The sequence below is a fragment of the Eriocheir sinensis genome, chromosome 13, assembly GCF_024679095.1.
Source record: "Eriocheir sinensis breed Jianghai 21 chromosome 13, ASM2467909v1, whole genome shotgun sequence".
In the NCBI taxonomy this organism is placed as follows: domain Eukaryota; kingdom Metazoa; phylum Arthropoda; class Malacostraca; order Decapoda; family Varunidae; genus Eriocheir; species Eriocheir sinensis.
In genome coordinates, this window is record NC_066521.1 from 14,893,742 (window position 1) to 14,909,262 (window position 15,521).

At 41.3% G+C, this 15,521-nt stretch overlaps 1 protein-coding gene across 1 annotated transcript in view; it reads right to left on the reverse strand.

Moving 5' to 3' along the window:
- Positions 1 to 15,521, reverse strand: part of LOC126998056 (chondroitin sulfate proteoglycan 4-like) — a 70,295-nt gene that overhangs the window by 38,302 nt on the left and 16,472 nt on the right. The window contains exons 3-4 of the mRNA XM_050859384.1: positions 2,049 to 2,172; positions 629 to 882 (exon numbers count right to left, since the gene is read on the reverse strand). Of these exons, the coding sequence (XP_050715341.1) occupies positions 629 to 882; positions 2,049 to 2,172 (378 nt within the window). The remainder of the gene's footprint in view (positions 1 to 628; positions 883 to 2,048; positions 2,173 to 15,521) is intronic.

Here is a 15,521-nt window from a genome sequence, read left to right on the forward strand (position 1 = left end):
ATAGTTTAGCAGAAATTATATTGCTTGAACTTCGATTTGGCTTTGGTTTTATAGTTATACCAGACATGACTTCCGGTGTGAGAGAAAGTCGAGAAAGGTATTAAGGACAAGAGACACAAACCACCAAACACCTGATAAAGCACCACTCACACACACATAACTTTTACTATTACTTTTCCCCTCATAACATCTGGCACCAGAGTCGATCACTCTTCCACAAACCAAAGATTCACAAACCAACAACCACTAGCAAAGAACCACACAAACCAACCACAAAAAAACACCCACTTATTCAAACATTATCGCCACCCACCCTCCACCTATCATTGTACCACACAAACCACCACAAAAAAACACCCACTTATTCAAACATTATCGCCACCCACCCTCCACCTATCATTGTACCACACAAACCACCACAAAAAAACACCCACTTATTCAAACATTATCGCCACCCACCCTCCACCTATCATTGTACCACACAAAACACCACAAAAAAACACCCACTTATTCAAACATCAGCCACCCATCCTCCACTCACCCATCGCCCAACCACCTATCATTTTACCCCACAAACCACCACCATCACACCCATCTCTTCAGACCTCACCTCCACCCACCCACCTACCTTGAGGGCGGCCCCGTGTTGTACAGCAGAAGGGCGTGCTGGCTCTGCGTCTTGATTTGCATGCTGATGGAGCCTCCCGTGCGTGGGTAGGAGTCCTGGAAGGCCACGTAGGCGCCGGGCTGCACGAAGCTGATGGCGGCGGTGGGTGCTGCGTCAAACTCCTCCGAGCACTGCCACTCCACGCCGTACACGTCCGAGGTCTTGGGGTCGCCTTCCCGCGCCTCCCGAAGAACCTCTATCCCGTTGTATGTCACCTGAAGGAAAACGGAGAGGGAGGGACAGGTTAGGTTAGGAGTGAGGCGAGAAAAGTGGAAGAGAACAGGTGTATGATGGAAATAATAGAGGAAGGACGAGAGAGAGGAACGTGAGGTTTGGAGGGAGGAGAGACAGGTGGAAAAAGAAATGGTATATAATGATGCTTAATGTGGAAATAATGATGGAAGGACGGGAGTGTTGAACAGGTGAGGATAGAAGGGACGTGAGGAAAGAGGAAGAGAAAGCGTGTGACTTGAAGATGATGATGATGGGGCTAACAATAACACATAATAGTAGTCGTAATAATGACAATTCAAGATATATTTAGTGAAGAGAATGAGAGAGGGTGGAACAGGTAAATTAGGAGGAAGGCGAGTAAGGTGAAGGAGTAAAAGGTATGAGATGAAGATGCTGGTGCTAATGATAAGAAAACAATGGTAATGATAAAGGTAATTGAAGATATGTTTAGTCAAGAGAGGGAGGTAGGGACAGGTAGGTTAGGAAGGACGAGGCGAGTAATGTAAAGGAGAAAAAGATACGAGATGAAGATGCTGGTGTTAATGATAAGAAAACAGTGGTAATGATAAAGATAATTGAAGATATATTTAGTCAAGAGAGAGAGAGAGAGAGAGAGAGAGAGAGAGAGAGAGAGAGAGCGGCGAGAAAGATGAAGGAGAAAGGGTATGAAATAATTATGCTTAGGATTCGAATAACACATTTCCTGGAGGAAGGGGGAGATAATTGGACAGGTGAGGTTAGAAGGGAGGTGAGGAAGGTGAAAGATGATGACGATGATGATGGTGGTGGTGATGGTGGTGGTAATAATAACAAAAATAATAGTAGTTATAATAAAAATACATTCAAGATTCGAGAGAGTTATGTTACATTGAGTGATTAATAACACTTTGACATAACTGACCTTGATTAGCGCAAGGAAAATATTGTTAAAGAAAACAGCCAAAAAATATATGGGAGCAAGGCTGAAACACACACACACACACACACACACACACACACACACACACACACACACACACACACACACACACACACACACACACACACACACACACACACACACTCACTCACTCACTCACTCACTCACTCACTCACTCTCTCTCTCTCTCTCTCTCTCTCTCTCTCTCTCTCTCTCTCTCTCTCTCACCTGGTCCATACAGCCCCGGAAATTGTCGAGCAGCCCGAGAAAGATTTCCGTGAAGTCTCCGAGGCCGCCGAGGAAGACGCCGTAGTGGATGTTGAGTTCGTGAAACCTTCCCAGCAGCGTGATTCTGGAAGGGGGAAAAAGGAACGAAGGATTAGCTCTCACTTCTTACACTCCCGGGCTCCTGCTTTACTCATTCGCGCACTCATTCTCATAATCTTCATAAATTCAGTCTAACTTTTTCTTCCCATAAATTCATTTTAACGTTTTCATCCCCAACGTCGCCTAAACTAAAAGGGAGAAGAAAAAAGAAGAAATTGAAAAAAGGGACGAAAGACTATGAACTCCCTTAACTCATATATTTAAAGGTTCATCCTCATCCTATAATTCACGCATTTACTTTCATGCTTCTCACAAACAGCTCATACTAACTCTTTCTTCCCCAACGGTCTCCTAAACTAAAGGGAGATGAAAGAAGAAGAAATTTGAAGACGGGACAAAAGACTATGAACTCCCTTAACTCATATATTTAAAGGTTCATCCTCATCCTATAATTCACGCATTTACTTTCATGCTTCTAACAAACAGCTCATACTAACTCTTTCTTCCCCAACGGTCTCCTAAACTAAAGGGAGATGAAAGAAGAAGAAATTTAAAGAAGGAACGAAAGATTATTAACTCCCTTAACTCATATGTTTAAAGGTTCATCCTCATCCTATAATTCCCGCCTTTACTTTCATGGTTCTCACAAACAGCTCATACTAACGTTTTCCTCCCCAACGGTCTCCTAAACTAAAGGGAGATGAAAGAAGAAGAAATTTGAAGAAGGGACGAAAGATTATGAACTCCCTTAACTCATATATTTAAAGGTTCATCCTCATCCTATAATTCCCGCCTTTACTTTCATGGTTCTAACAAACAGCTCATACTAACGTTTTCCTTCCCAACGTTCTCCTAAACTAAAGAGAGAAGAAAGAAGAAGAAATTGAAAGAAGGGACGAAAGATTATATATATGTAAAGGTTCCCCTCTTCCTATAATTCACGCGTTTACTTTCAGAGTCCTCATAAGCAGCTCATACTAACGTTTTCACCCCCAACGTTCTCCTAAACTAAAGAGAGAAGAAAGAAGAAGAAATCGAAAGAAGGGACGAAAGATTATTAACTCCCTTAACTCATATATTTAAAGGTCCCTCCTCTTATAATTCACGCGCTTACTTTCATAGTCCTCAAAAGCAGCTCATACCAACGTTTTCCTTCCCTTGGTTCTCCTGGACTCTTTCACTTAAGATAAATTTGCATGCATCATCCTCTTTGTCCTCTTTTTGTTCCTTTTTTTTTGTAGATTTGAGTGTTGTTTTCTGCGTGTTCTGTCGCCGAAAAAAAACCCTTAGATATTTTACCACTTGTTTTACCCTTTTCTTGTGTTGTCTAGAGAACGGAACACCATTTAATCGGTATATCCAGTCGTTATAAGGTAGAGGAAGGAGGCAATCCCTTACATTATTTTTTATAGACGTGCGTAAAAAAGAAAACGAGAACGAATGGCCGTGTTTCATGCGTTATGGCGTACTGCTTATAAGAGAGGAAGAGAACACAGATCACAGAATAAGGTTAAGTAATTTTTTTCCCGTAACATTCACAACGAACACTAAACATGGACTGGCACGGCACTACTAATAAGAGCAACGCCGTCTGTTCTCTCACTGATGGAGCGGAATGCCCTGATAGATAATAAACATAAATCACGGATGATAAATGTACTGAGGGGTCGGAAGGAGGAGTAATGGAGTTAGGAGGGGGAGTAAAGTACGGTGATGAGAGGTGAGGAGGGAAATGGGATGAATGGGGAAGAAGGCATAAATGGGGTAAATAGGGAATGATAATGGGAATGAATGGGCGGATAGGGACGAATTAAGTGATGGGAATTAATGGGAGAGGAAATGTAGAGTTATGACTGCGGGAGATGGGAGGGAAGGGAGAGGGATGGGAAGAGAGGAGGCAAAGATAGAGAGATACTGAAGCGGAACCCCCCCCCCCCCCTACACACACACGCACGCACACACATCTGCATTCGGGACCACATATGAGTGCGTCCGCGCCACTGACAGGGAACGCAAATAGAGTATATAATGACATTCTTTTCCCGGCGCCGATAAAATGAATGTGTATAGTCGTGTAAATGTGACAAGGCTTCCAGTAATATTGGGGGAGCATGCGATGTGTGTGTGTGTGTGTGTGTGTGTGTGTGTGTGTGTGTGTGTGTGTGTGTGTGTGTGTGTTCCTGCCTATTTGTATTTTTAAAGGTTGAGTCAAGCTCGTAATGTGTCCCGTATTTTAACTTTTGTGTGTTTTTGTGTTCGTGTGTGTCTGTGTGTGTGTGTGTGTGTGTGTGTGTGTGTGTGTTTTAAGCTACCCGTGTCCATTTGAGTGTGTTTGTAAATATGTGATGTGAATGGGAGGATACACCGTGACACTGAAGAAAAATGGATTACTGTGTGTGTGTGTGTGTGTGTGAGAGAGAGAGAGAGAGAGAGAGAGAGAGAGAGAGAGAGAGAGAGAGAGAGAGAGAGAGAGAGAGAGAGAGAGAGAGAGAGAGAGAGAGAGAGAGAGAGAGAGAGAGAAGAGGGAGAGGGAGAGAGAGAAACCACTGCAATGCGTGTCAATATTTACTCTGCTCAATCTAGCGAAGTTGTTAAATTTCTCGTGAAAGTACTCAAATAACGACGCCGATAAGTCTGAGAGATAGCTGTTAGTACTTAGGTCAATGAAAACGTCGTAGTGGAGTATTGAGCAATATTTTCTGCACTTGTGTAGAAGATAAAACTAAAAATGTGAAAATTTAATGTCGAGATTTTTTTCATGTATCAGTGAGTGTAGACAGTTGCTTCATTTTTTACTATTACTACTACTACACACACACACACACACACACACTCACTCACTAGGGACAAGTCATTCATCACAGTCTCAAGGCTCCGTCCAAGGCAACCTGATTACAACATGTTACTGACGTGTCCCGTGGCGAGTAACTGTGGCAGGAAAATTTACTCTTATTCTTATGCACTATTATTGTTATTTTCGTGTTATCGTCAAAAATTCATATTCTTATTATTGCAAAGGTTATTATCCTCCCACAGTCTAGTGACGCAGCATAAAGTGAATTCCATATTGCGTCATCCTGTAATTACTTCTGAATGAAACACGTAATATACAAGTACGTAGCATCCGACTCGTTGTGTCCCTGCTTACCATCAGGCCATAAAAAAACGTTATTAAGTCCGCAAAAGGAATACTTACTCTCATTAAGCGCGCCAGCCTGTTTGATTATTAGTGGTGAACTTTTTTTTAATATGCTGACAATACTATCGGTGAAAAAAAAAGGTCAGGAACTCATTTCCCTCCGCCCCCCACAAAGGCCTTACCACAACGACCTGCTCAATGCGTAATGGCGCAGTGAATTGCCGGTACGGAGCGGGAGTCGAACGTGTTGTCAGTACGCCGCGATGATAATGACGGCGAGATGATGGATTGGGAGGAGAAATAGAAGAAGAAAGAAACGAATAACAACACGAACAAGGAAAAAATCACTGGCAAATATAGAATGAAAATGACATACGAATAAAGACTGAAAATGGCATACGAATAAAGAATGAAAATGACATACGAATAAAGAATGAAAATGACATACGAATAAAGAATGAAAATGACATACGAATAAAGAATGAAAATGACATACGAATAAAGAATGAAAATGAAATGACATACGAATAAAGAATGAAAATGACATACGAATAAAGAATGAAAATGACATACGAATAAAGAATGAAAATGACATACGAATAAAGAATGAAAATGACATACGAATAAAGAATGAAAATGACATACGAATAAAGAATGAAAATGACATACGAATAAAGAATGAAAGTGACATACGAATAAAGACTGAAAATGACATACGAATAAAGAATGAAAATGACATACGAATAAAGAATGAAAATGACATACGAATAAAGAATGAAAATGACATACGAATAAAGACTGAAAATGGCATACGAATAAAGAATGAAAATGACATACGAATAAAGAATGAAAATGACATACGAATAAAGAATGAAAATGACATACGAATAAAGAATGAAAATGGCATACGAATAAAGAATGAAAATGACATACGAATAAAGAATGAAAATGACATACGAATAAAGAATGAAAGTGACATACGAATAAAGAATGAAAATGGCATACGAATAAAGAATGAAAATGACATACGAATAAAGAATGAAAGTGACATACGAATAAAGAATGAAAATAACATACGAATAAAGAATGAAAATAACATACGAAGAAGATAGGAATACAAAGATGGAAGAGGGGTAATGTGAGGAATGAGAAGAAGATAAAGACGAATAGTAAAGGGAATAATAAGAAAAAAAGAAAACTAGACGCGAATAAGAAGAAAATCATTGATAAATATAGAAAAAAAATGAGAACAGGAACACAAAGAGAAATTAAAGGAGGAAGAGGAGGAAGGAGAAGAAAAAATGAATCGCTAAGGGAATAAGAAGAAAAAGACGAAGAATTAGACAAGAATGAGAATAAAACCATCCACAAATATGGGAAGAAATTGAATGCGTGGAGGACAAGACTACAAAGAGAGGTGGAGCAGGAGAAATAATGAGAAAAAGACGAATAGTGAAAGGAACAAGAAATAAAAAACAAAGAAGAAGACACGATAAGAATAAAGCCGTCGACAAATATGGAAAAAATAAATACGTGCAGGACAGAAATACGAAAAAAAAGAAAGAGGAGGCGGAAGAGGAGGACGAATATGATGAATACGACAAATAGCAAATGAGATAAGAAGAAAGAGACGAAGGACGAGACGAATAAGACCAACAATCATTGACGGATATAGGAAAGGGACGAAATATGCGGAGAACAGAAATACACAGAAGAGAAGGAGGAGGAGGAAGAGGAGGAGGAGGAGGAGGAGGAGGAGGAGGAGGAGGAGGGAGAGGACAAAGACAAGAACGAGGACAGAGCAAGATATAATGCAAACACGCAGCAGAGAGAGAGAGAGAGAGAGAGAGAGAGAGAGAGAGAGAGAGAGAGAGAGAGAGAGAGAGAGAGAGAGAGAGAGAGAGAGAGAGAGAGAGAGAGAGAGTCGTCAAGAAAAATAGATACAAACATTTTATCAGTGGAAGGAGACCAATTGATAGTAATAGGAGGAAGAATTGGAGGAAGAGGAGGAGGAGGAGGAGAGAAAATAAAATGGGAAGGAGGAACACAAATATATATATATATATATATATATATATATATATATATATATATATATATATATATATATATATATATATATATATATATATATATACATATATATATAGAGAGAGAGAGAGAGAGAGAGAGAGAGAGAGAGAGAGAGAGAGAGAGAGAGAGAGAAGGAAATAAGCGAAAGACGAAACGGTCCATTGGACCGTATTGGCTATACAGGCAGCGCCACACGTGGCCACTCGGTGAACTGTCAAAGCAGTACTTTCCATAGAACTCAAGTTATGTACTAGAGTGCGTCTGAGGCTGCCTCCAGGACACAAGGCCTTGGTGCCGCCATCGCTCCAAGCCATCAACTGCACACACTTTATTCCTATCCGATTTCATGACTCCACAATTTGACATGGAGAAAAACTGAAATCGGGTCGGAGTGAAGTGTGTGCAATCATCGGCTTGGGGCGATGGCGGCATCATGGCCGTGTATCCCTGAGACAGCCTCAGACGCACTTTAGTCTATAACGTGAACTCTATGGAGTTGAGTGGCCACATGTGGCGCTGCCTGTATAGCCAATACGGTCCACTGACAAGGCAGAAAAAACAAGACGAAATATAATAAAAGTAGATAGATAACTAGGGAGAGAAAAAGAACAGGAAGAAAAGGACTGAACTTAGAGGAGGAGGAGGAATAAAGAAACATAAAGGAAGAACAAACAACAGCAGACCTGATGGTCCTTACGAGGCTGTTTGTGACAAGCTACACTAACTATCTAATCAAAGGTGGAAGATGAAGGACAGCAAAGGTGAAGGCTCCTCCCCACCCCCCCATCCCTCCAGCCAAAGCTGGCAGGAAAGGAAAAAGAACCATGCAGCATGGAAAAACTGCATGGAATTTATGTAGGAAAGAGGAAAGAACTACCATTACTGCTACCACTAACCGGGCGATAAAAACGGACAAGGACACCAGTATTTGAAATAACTTAACGTTATTACGACACTGAGTAATATCTTAGTTGCTTGTTGGATTCAAAATACTTGTCTAATCTATTCTTGAAGGCCTTAACTGTTGTACTATCAACGACATCATAGGGCAGAGAATTCCAAACATTAACGACTCGATTGAAGAAGAAGTATTTGGCTTCGTGCGACGAGAATCTTTTACCACTTATCTTGAAATTGTGATTTCTTCTTGTTCTGTTTGATCGATCAATTGTAAAGTAATCTTCCGCATTAATATCACTGAATCCTTTAAACATTTTAAACACTTCTATTAGATCGCCTTACATTCTTCGTTTTGATAGGCTGAATAAATTTACTTCTTTAAATCTTTGTTCATAAGATAAATTTATCAACCTAGGAATCATTTTTGTTACTGTCCGTTGAACCCATTCTAACTTTTCTATGTCTTTACTGTAATAGGGAGACCAAAACTGTACACAGTACTCTAGATGGGGTCGAACCAGCGAATTATAGTTTTAATATTACTTTTTCCGATTTATTATTTAAGACTCGTCCGATGAAGCCAACCAATTTGTTTGCGGTTTTAACTATCTCTGAACAATGCTGAGTGGGCTATAAATCGCTTGATATAGTGATTCCAAGATCCTTTTCTTTACTTACTGCAGAAAGTTGTTGGCCATTCATTACGTACTGAACACGATTGTTATTTTTTCCGATGTGTAACACTTTACATTTGTCAACGTTAAATTTAATTTGCCATTGATTGGCCCAACGTGCAAGTCGATCGAGATCTGATTGTAAAGCTTCTTCGTCGAGTGTCGCAGTTACCTTACTAGCGATTTTTGTGTCATCAGCAAATTTTGATACTTCGCAAGTGAGCCCATCATCGATATCATTAACATAAATTAAGAAGAGCACGGGACCAAGCACTGATCCTTGAGGTACGCCGCTTCTGACATCGAGCCAGTTAGATGTAACACCGTTTAGAACTACTCTCTGTTTCCGCTCAGAGAGCCAGTCCACAAGCCAATTGTGAATGTTACCCGAGATATCGTGCGCCAATAGTTTACTGAGCAATCGTTGGTGGGGGACCTTATCAAATGCCTTTCGAAAATCCGGATATATGATATCTACTGATCTGCTTTCATCGAACACCTCAAAAATATAATGAAAAAAATCAAGTAAGTTAGTTAAACACGAACGTTTACTACGGAAGCCATGTTGCGAATTATTTATTAAATCATTTTCTTCGAAGAATCTCACCATATTGTCGCGAATGATAGTCTGCATTAACTTACAAACAAATGATGTCAGGCTAATTGGTCGATAGTTTCCTGGATGAGACTTATCCCCCTTTTTGAAAATTGTTGTGACATTTGCCAGTTTCAAATCCGACGGAACTTTTCCAGCTGTTAAAGATTTATTGAATATGATAGAGAGCGGTTTACAAATTTGATGTTTGATTTCTTTTAAAATCATAGGGGTAATTTTGTCTGGACCAGGAGCTTTGCTTACTGTAATCTTTTCAATTGTGCGTAAAATGTCACTTTCTACGATGAGCACGCCATTTAAAATCTTTTTGGTCCTTCTAACCTCCGGCGGTTGAGGTGATAAACAAGGAGGAGGAGGAGGAGGAGGAGGAGGAGGAGGAGAAGGAGGAACAGCATTCTCCCTTTACAAATACAATCGATACGAAATAACCTCAGAGGCCTTTCCACAACCGAAGCTCCTCAAGTGTAGAGAGGGAGAGAGAGGGAGGGAGAGAGGAGGAGGAGGAGGAGTTGGAGAAGGAGGAGGAGGAGGTGGAGGAGGAGGAGGAATAAGAGGAGGAGGAAAGGGAAGCGTGTTCATGTTTCCTCTTTTCTTCCTTACGAGGGTGAGAGAGGAGAGAGGAAGTGTCGACGAGAGAGAGAGAGAGAGAGAGAGAGAGAGAGAGAGAGAGAGAGAGAGAGAGAGAGAGAGAGAGAGAGAAAATGAGTGTGTTTCTTGGTATGCGAAGATGATAAATATGGAAAGAAAACAAACGGAATCGATACACTCTCCTATCTTTCTAAATCACACGAGACACCTGAACATTTTTTAAGGATATTTTTACAGGTAGAAAAACGTACCTGGATATGGGGTTAAAGGATCGAAAGGGAAAGTTAAGGGAGAGAGTGATTGGGTTTAGTAATTGTTTGGGGTCTTGTAATTTCTTTTTTGTATTTAATTTGTTTGATTGTGTTAAGCAGAGATTATTTTAACTATTATTGTGATCTTTAGAAGTATGCTTAATATACCGTTGTTCCCGTTATATATGTTCATTAGTTTGTTGGTTAAAAATAATACGAATGAGGCAACGCGGCATTACTGAATTTGTAGGTCATCGCTTCCTTTGTCCGTTTCCCGCTTTTTGTTTTGTTTTGTTTTATTGGTGGTGGTGTTGATGTTGCTGTTGTTTGTGTTCTTGTTGTTGCTGCTGTTGTTTCATTTACTGATGTTTTTGTTGATGTATTTTAAGCATCTCCTTTCTCCACTTTTCACGCCTGTTCTATTTCTCTTTCCTTTTCCTTTTCCTGATCCTTCTTTTTCTTTTTCTTCTTCTCTTTGTCTTCCTCCTCTCCGCCTCCTTCTTGCTCACCCATCTTCACTTTCTCCTAACACATCTTTCTTCCCTCCTCCTCCTCCTCCTCCTCCTCCTCTTCTGTGCGGGTCGTAAGTCGTAACTTTTGGCGTGAGGGTCGCCTCCCGCGGGTAATGCTGGAATGCTCAACTTGGCCTCAGGGGGGTGACGCGCCCTCGTCTCGTGGCCTTATCTCACTCCCCCCTCCCCCCTCTCTCCCCCTTCCCCCCTCCGTCCCCGCTTAAACAATACATCCCCTGGCTTTATCTAGTGTGTGTTCCCTGCTTAAACTGTGGCTTTACTTCTTTATTTTACGGCTTCTCTTCTTTAACTTTTCTTCATCTGTGTATATACTCTTTTTCTAATGTTCTTTACTTTTCTTATCAATTTTTTTCACCTGTCTTTAAATTCCTATGACTTTATCTTTTCTGTGTTCCTTGCTCAAACTGCATCTTTCCTTCTTTATTTAATTATTTTTTCTTGTATCTATTCTTTATATGTCGTCTTTATCCTATTTTTTACACTTGTTTTCTTTTGTAGTTCCTCTGTGTTTTATTCCCTCCTCCTCCCTCTCTCTGCTTCAGCAATATATCCTCTGGCTGTATCTAGTGTGTGTTTTCTGCCTAAACCGGCTCTTTCTTTCTTTATTTACTTCTGAGCGTGTATCTTCTTGTCCTACTTCTTTCTACTTTTTTCATTTATCTTTTTCACCTGTCTTTAAATCCCCCTGACTTTAACTGCTGTGTTACTTGCTTAAACTGTATCTTTCCTTCTTTATTATATTATTTTCTCATCTTTCTATCTTTTATATATCGCACTATTCCTATTTTGTACACTTTTTTTTAGCTTCTTTTTCCGCTATTTTTTTTTATCTCCCCTTCTCTTCCTGCCTCAACAACACATCCTCTGCCTTTAGCTGTTATGTATATATGTTTCCTTTTCAAATTGTCTTTCTCAGTTTAATTATTTTTCTTTATCCGTTTATTCTTTCTCTCTAAATCCTCCTTTCGTACTTTATTTATCTTTCATTATCTAGCTATTCTTCACTTGTCTTTAAATCCCTTTCGCTTTATTTATCACGTGTTCTCCGCCGCTTAAACTTAATCTTTCTTACTTAATTTCTTCACCCTTTTAGCTGTCCCCTCCCTGCTTTTATATCACGTACCTTTTTTCCATCGTCTAAAACCACATATCACTATTATTATCATTATTATTATTATTGTTATTTTGGTATCGTATGGCCGTTCGTCTTTTTTGTTTGTATGTATTTCTGCTGGTTCATATTTTTTTTTATTTTCTGATTTCTTTTGGTGACTTTTTTTTTTCCTTTCCTGTTTTCTTGTTATGTTGCCTCAGAGAGAATGGTTCACCTTTATCTCGTGTGTGTGTGTGTGTGTGTGTGTGTGTGTGTGTGTGTGTGTGTGTGTGTGTGTGTGTGTGTGTGTGTAAATGTCTTTTTCTTTTCTTTATTTTACTCTCCCTTCCTCACTTGGTGCTCTGGTTTCATTTTTCCCCTCCTCCTCCTCCTCCTCCTCCTCCTCCTCCTCCTCCTCCTTCTCCACCCTTTTCCTCCTACTCCTCCTCCCTGCCCCGCCTCCATTTTTGCATTTCTTTCTTCCACTACTTTTTCAACTTCTCCACCTCCTCCTCCACCTCCTCCTTCTCCTCCTCCACCACCTCTTCTTCGTCTCCTTCGTTAGCACTTACTCCTCTCCACTCTGCATTGCATCCTTCAAACACGGAGGAGGAGGAGGAGGAGAAGGAGGAGGAGGAGGAGGAGGCGTGAGTGTCGAGGGCGCAGCGTCTTTGCAATTTCAAGGAGGGTTTTCGATTCATCACGCCGGGCTGTAGCTCCTCATTTCTCGCTCATAATGAGGCTCCTTCTTTTTCTTTGCTGTCTTGCCGGAGCTGGGAGGTGACTGATGGGTCCTTGCACCACCAACACCTACCTCTATTGACTCTTTTTTTGTAGGAGCAGCGAGTAGCGGGCTTTTTTTTTATATATATTATTGTTTCCTTTTTTTGTGCCCTTGAGCTGTCTCCATTGTTGTAAAAAAAAAAAAAAAAAAACATCACCGCCACTACCATCACCACCTCCACAACAATCAACAACACCAAGACCAACACAAAGAACACTATCACAGTCAACGAAGAACCTGCATTACTCTTAGAAAATGGGCCATCGAGTGTAAGAAACGTCAATCATTTCCTGTTTGTTCTCATTTTATATTCTATCATTTGTAAGAAGGCATTTTTATTACGAGGAAGTCTACCACCACCACCACTACCGACCACCACCACCACCACAACCAACAACAACAACAACAACAACAACAACGCTAACGCCACTATCACAGTCAACCAATAAAATGAAGCGTTAAAATAATGTGCTCCCTTACCTAAACATCATCAATTATCTTCTGTTTTCTCATTTTATATTCAGCCGTAAATAAGAAAACATTACTATTATGAGAAACGGCACCAACACCCACCGCCACCACCACCACTAACAACAACAACAATAACAACCATCAACAACCAGCCAGAGTCCGAGGAATAATCAATCATATTACCTTCGCTTGTCAGGCTTCGGACGACGTGAAGGCAAAATCATTAGGCGTCTCGGGGCTGACTCTCCCGTCCTCGCCTTTCCCCGGAGCGTAATGCGAGGCGTGGCGTGGGTGGCCGGGGGGGGGGGGGGTGAAGAGAGGGTGGAGGGTGGCTAGTGTTGCATGTGGAGCTGGGAAGTGTTACAGGTACAGGGGGGAGGGGGGGGACAGTAGGGCTAGTGTTGCATGTGGAGCTGGGTGGTGTTACAGGTACATGAGTGGGGAGGGAGGGGGGCTAGTGTTGCATGTGGAGCTGGAGGTGTTTCGGGGGTGCTGGGAGTGGGTTGTATGGAGTGTTTACCTGGTGTGTATGTGAGGGGTTGTGGGGGGGCGACGTGTGTGTGTGTGTGTGTGTGTGTGTGTGTGTGTGTGTGTGTGTGTGTGTGTGTGTGTGTAGGGGGTATGTGTTTGTTTGTGTTTGTTCAGTTTATGTGTGTGCGAGTGTTTGTGTGTGCAATTGTCAGTGTGTTTGTGTGTGTTTATTTATGTAGCGTGTGTGTATGACTATAAATTTTTGTGAGTCCTTTTTTGTTCAACTTGTGTGTTTATGAGTGTTCTTTCGTGTGTGTGTTTGTTTGTTAGATGATGTTATGGTGCATATGAGTTCTTTTTGTGTGTGTGTTGTGCCATGGTGATTTGTGGCGTTCATTTAGAGGGACAGTTTTAGGCGTGTAACCCCTGCCTACCTTTATTAATACCTGGAAATTTCATCACGCTTTTGTTGACTCACCGCTCACCTCCACCTGTTTATGACTACCTCTTATTAACCTGTAACCGCCAAGTCTACGTGGAATACCTGCTAAGAGTGTTTTTGTATTGCCGCTGACCTATATTTTTGCCTTGCTCAGATTGGAATGCGGAGTAAGATTAATTATTTTTTTTCGTTGTTTTGGTATATTTTTTGTTGTTTAATAAAGCGATGTAGTGAGGGAGACTTCTCGTCCTCGTTATATATAAATAAAAAAAATAACAAGTAATAACATGTCTGAGACGGGGATGAAGAAGACTAAAAAGTAATCACAGTCAGTATTGAAAAAAAAATTGTATCACACACACACACACACACACACACACACACACACACACACACACACACACACACACACACACACACACACACACACACACACACACACACACACACACACACACACACACAGACACCACGTCCACCACATCCTACTCCTCCCCGTCTTCCTTCAACATCATCAACAACAACAACAACAACAACATCAACAACATCAACATCATCAGCAACAACAACAACAACATCCACCTGTATGGCCGCTCCACCTGTCCATACCGTGACTCACTGGCCCTCACCTGCCGTAATTGCACCCTACCTGAGCGATACACTGCCCAGCGCGCCCTCTACAGGAAGATATATGGGCTAATATATTCACTGGTGCATTTCTCCCTTCCCTTCCTCCCCTTCCCTCCCTCCCTTTCCTCCCCTTTCCTCCCTCCCTCATTCATCATTCCTCCCCCCGCCCGTAGCTAATTCTGCCAGTTGTATGGTCTCTCTTCCTCCCCTCTCTCCCCCCTCCTCCCTCCCTTGCCTTCTCTCCCACTTCAACCTGCCCCCACCTCCTTCCCCCCTTCTCCACTCACTCCATCTCCTCCTCCTCCTCCGTCTTCCCACCTGTCCGCCTTTCACCTTCCGTCTCTCCTTTATGATTTATTTTGCTTCCACCTTTACTCCCTTTGTTCGTTTTTTTTTTTTTTTTGGTTCTTTGACCTCATTTTAATATTTCTACTTGCTGATTTCCTTCCCCCCCCCCTCCCCCCGTCCCCCAAACACCACTGTACTTCTCTTCTCATTCCTGCCTATTCACACTTCATCTCTCCTCTTTCTCCTTCCTGATGCTCTGCCTTCATTAGCTTCCATATCTTTCCAATTTAACATTTTCCACCACCCTCTTCCCTTCCTATATCCTCCTAGTTACTGTATTTCATTGCCTATTTTATTTTCTCCTCTCCTTCCTTGCTTTCCTCTTCCCCCGTTTTCTTTTTCTCTTCCTTTCCCCTCCTAC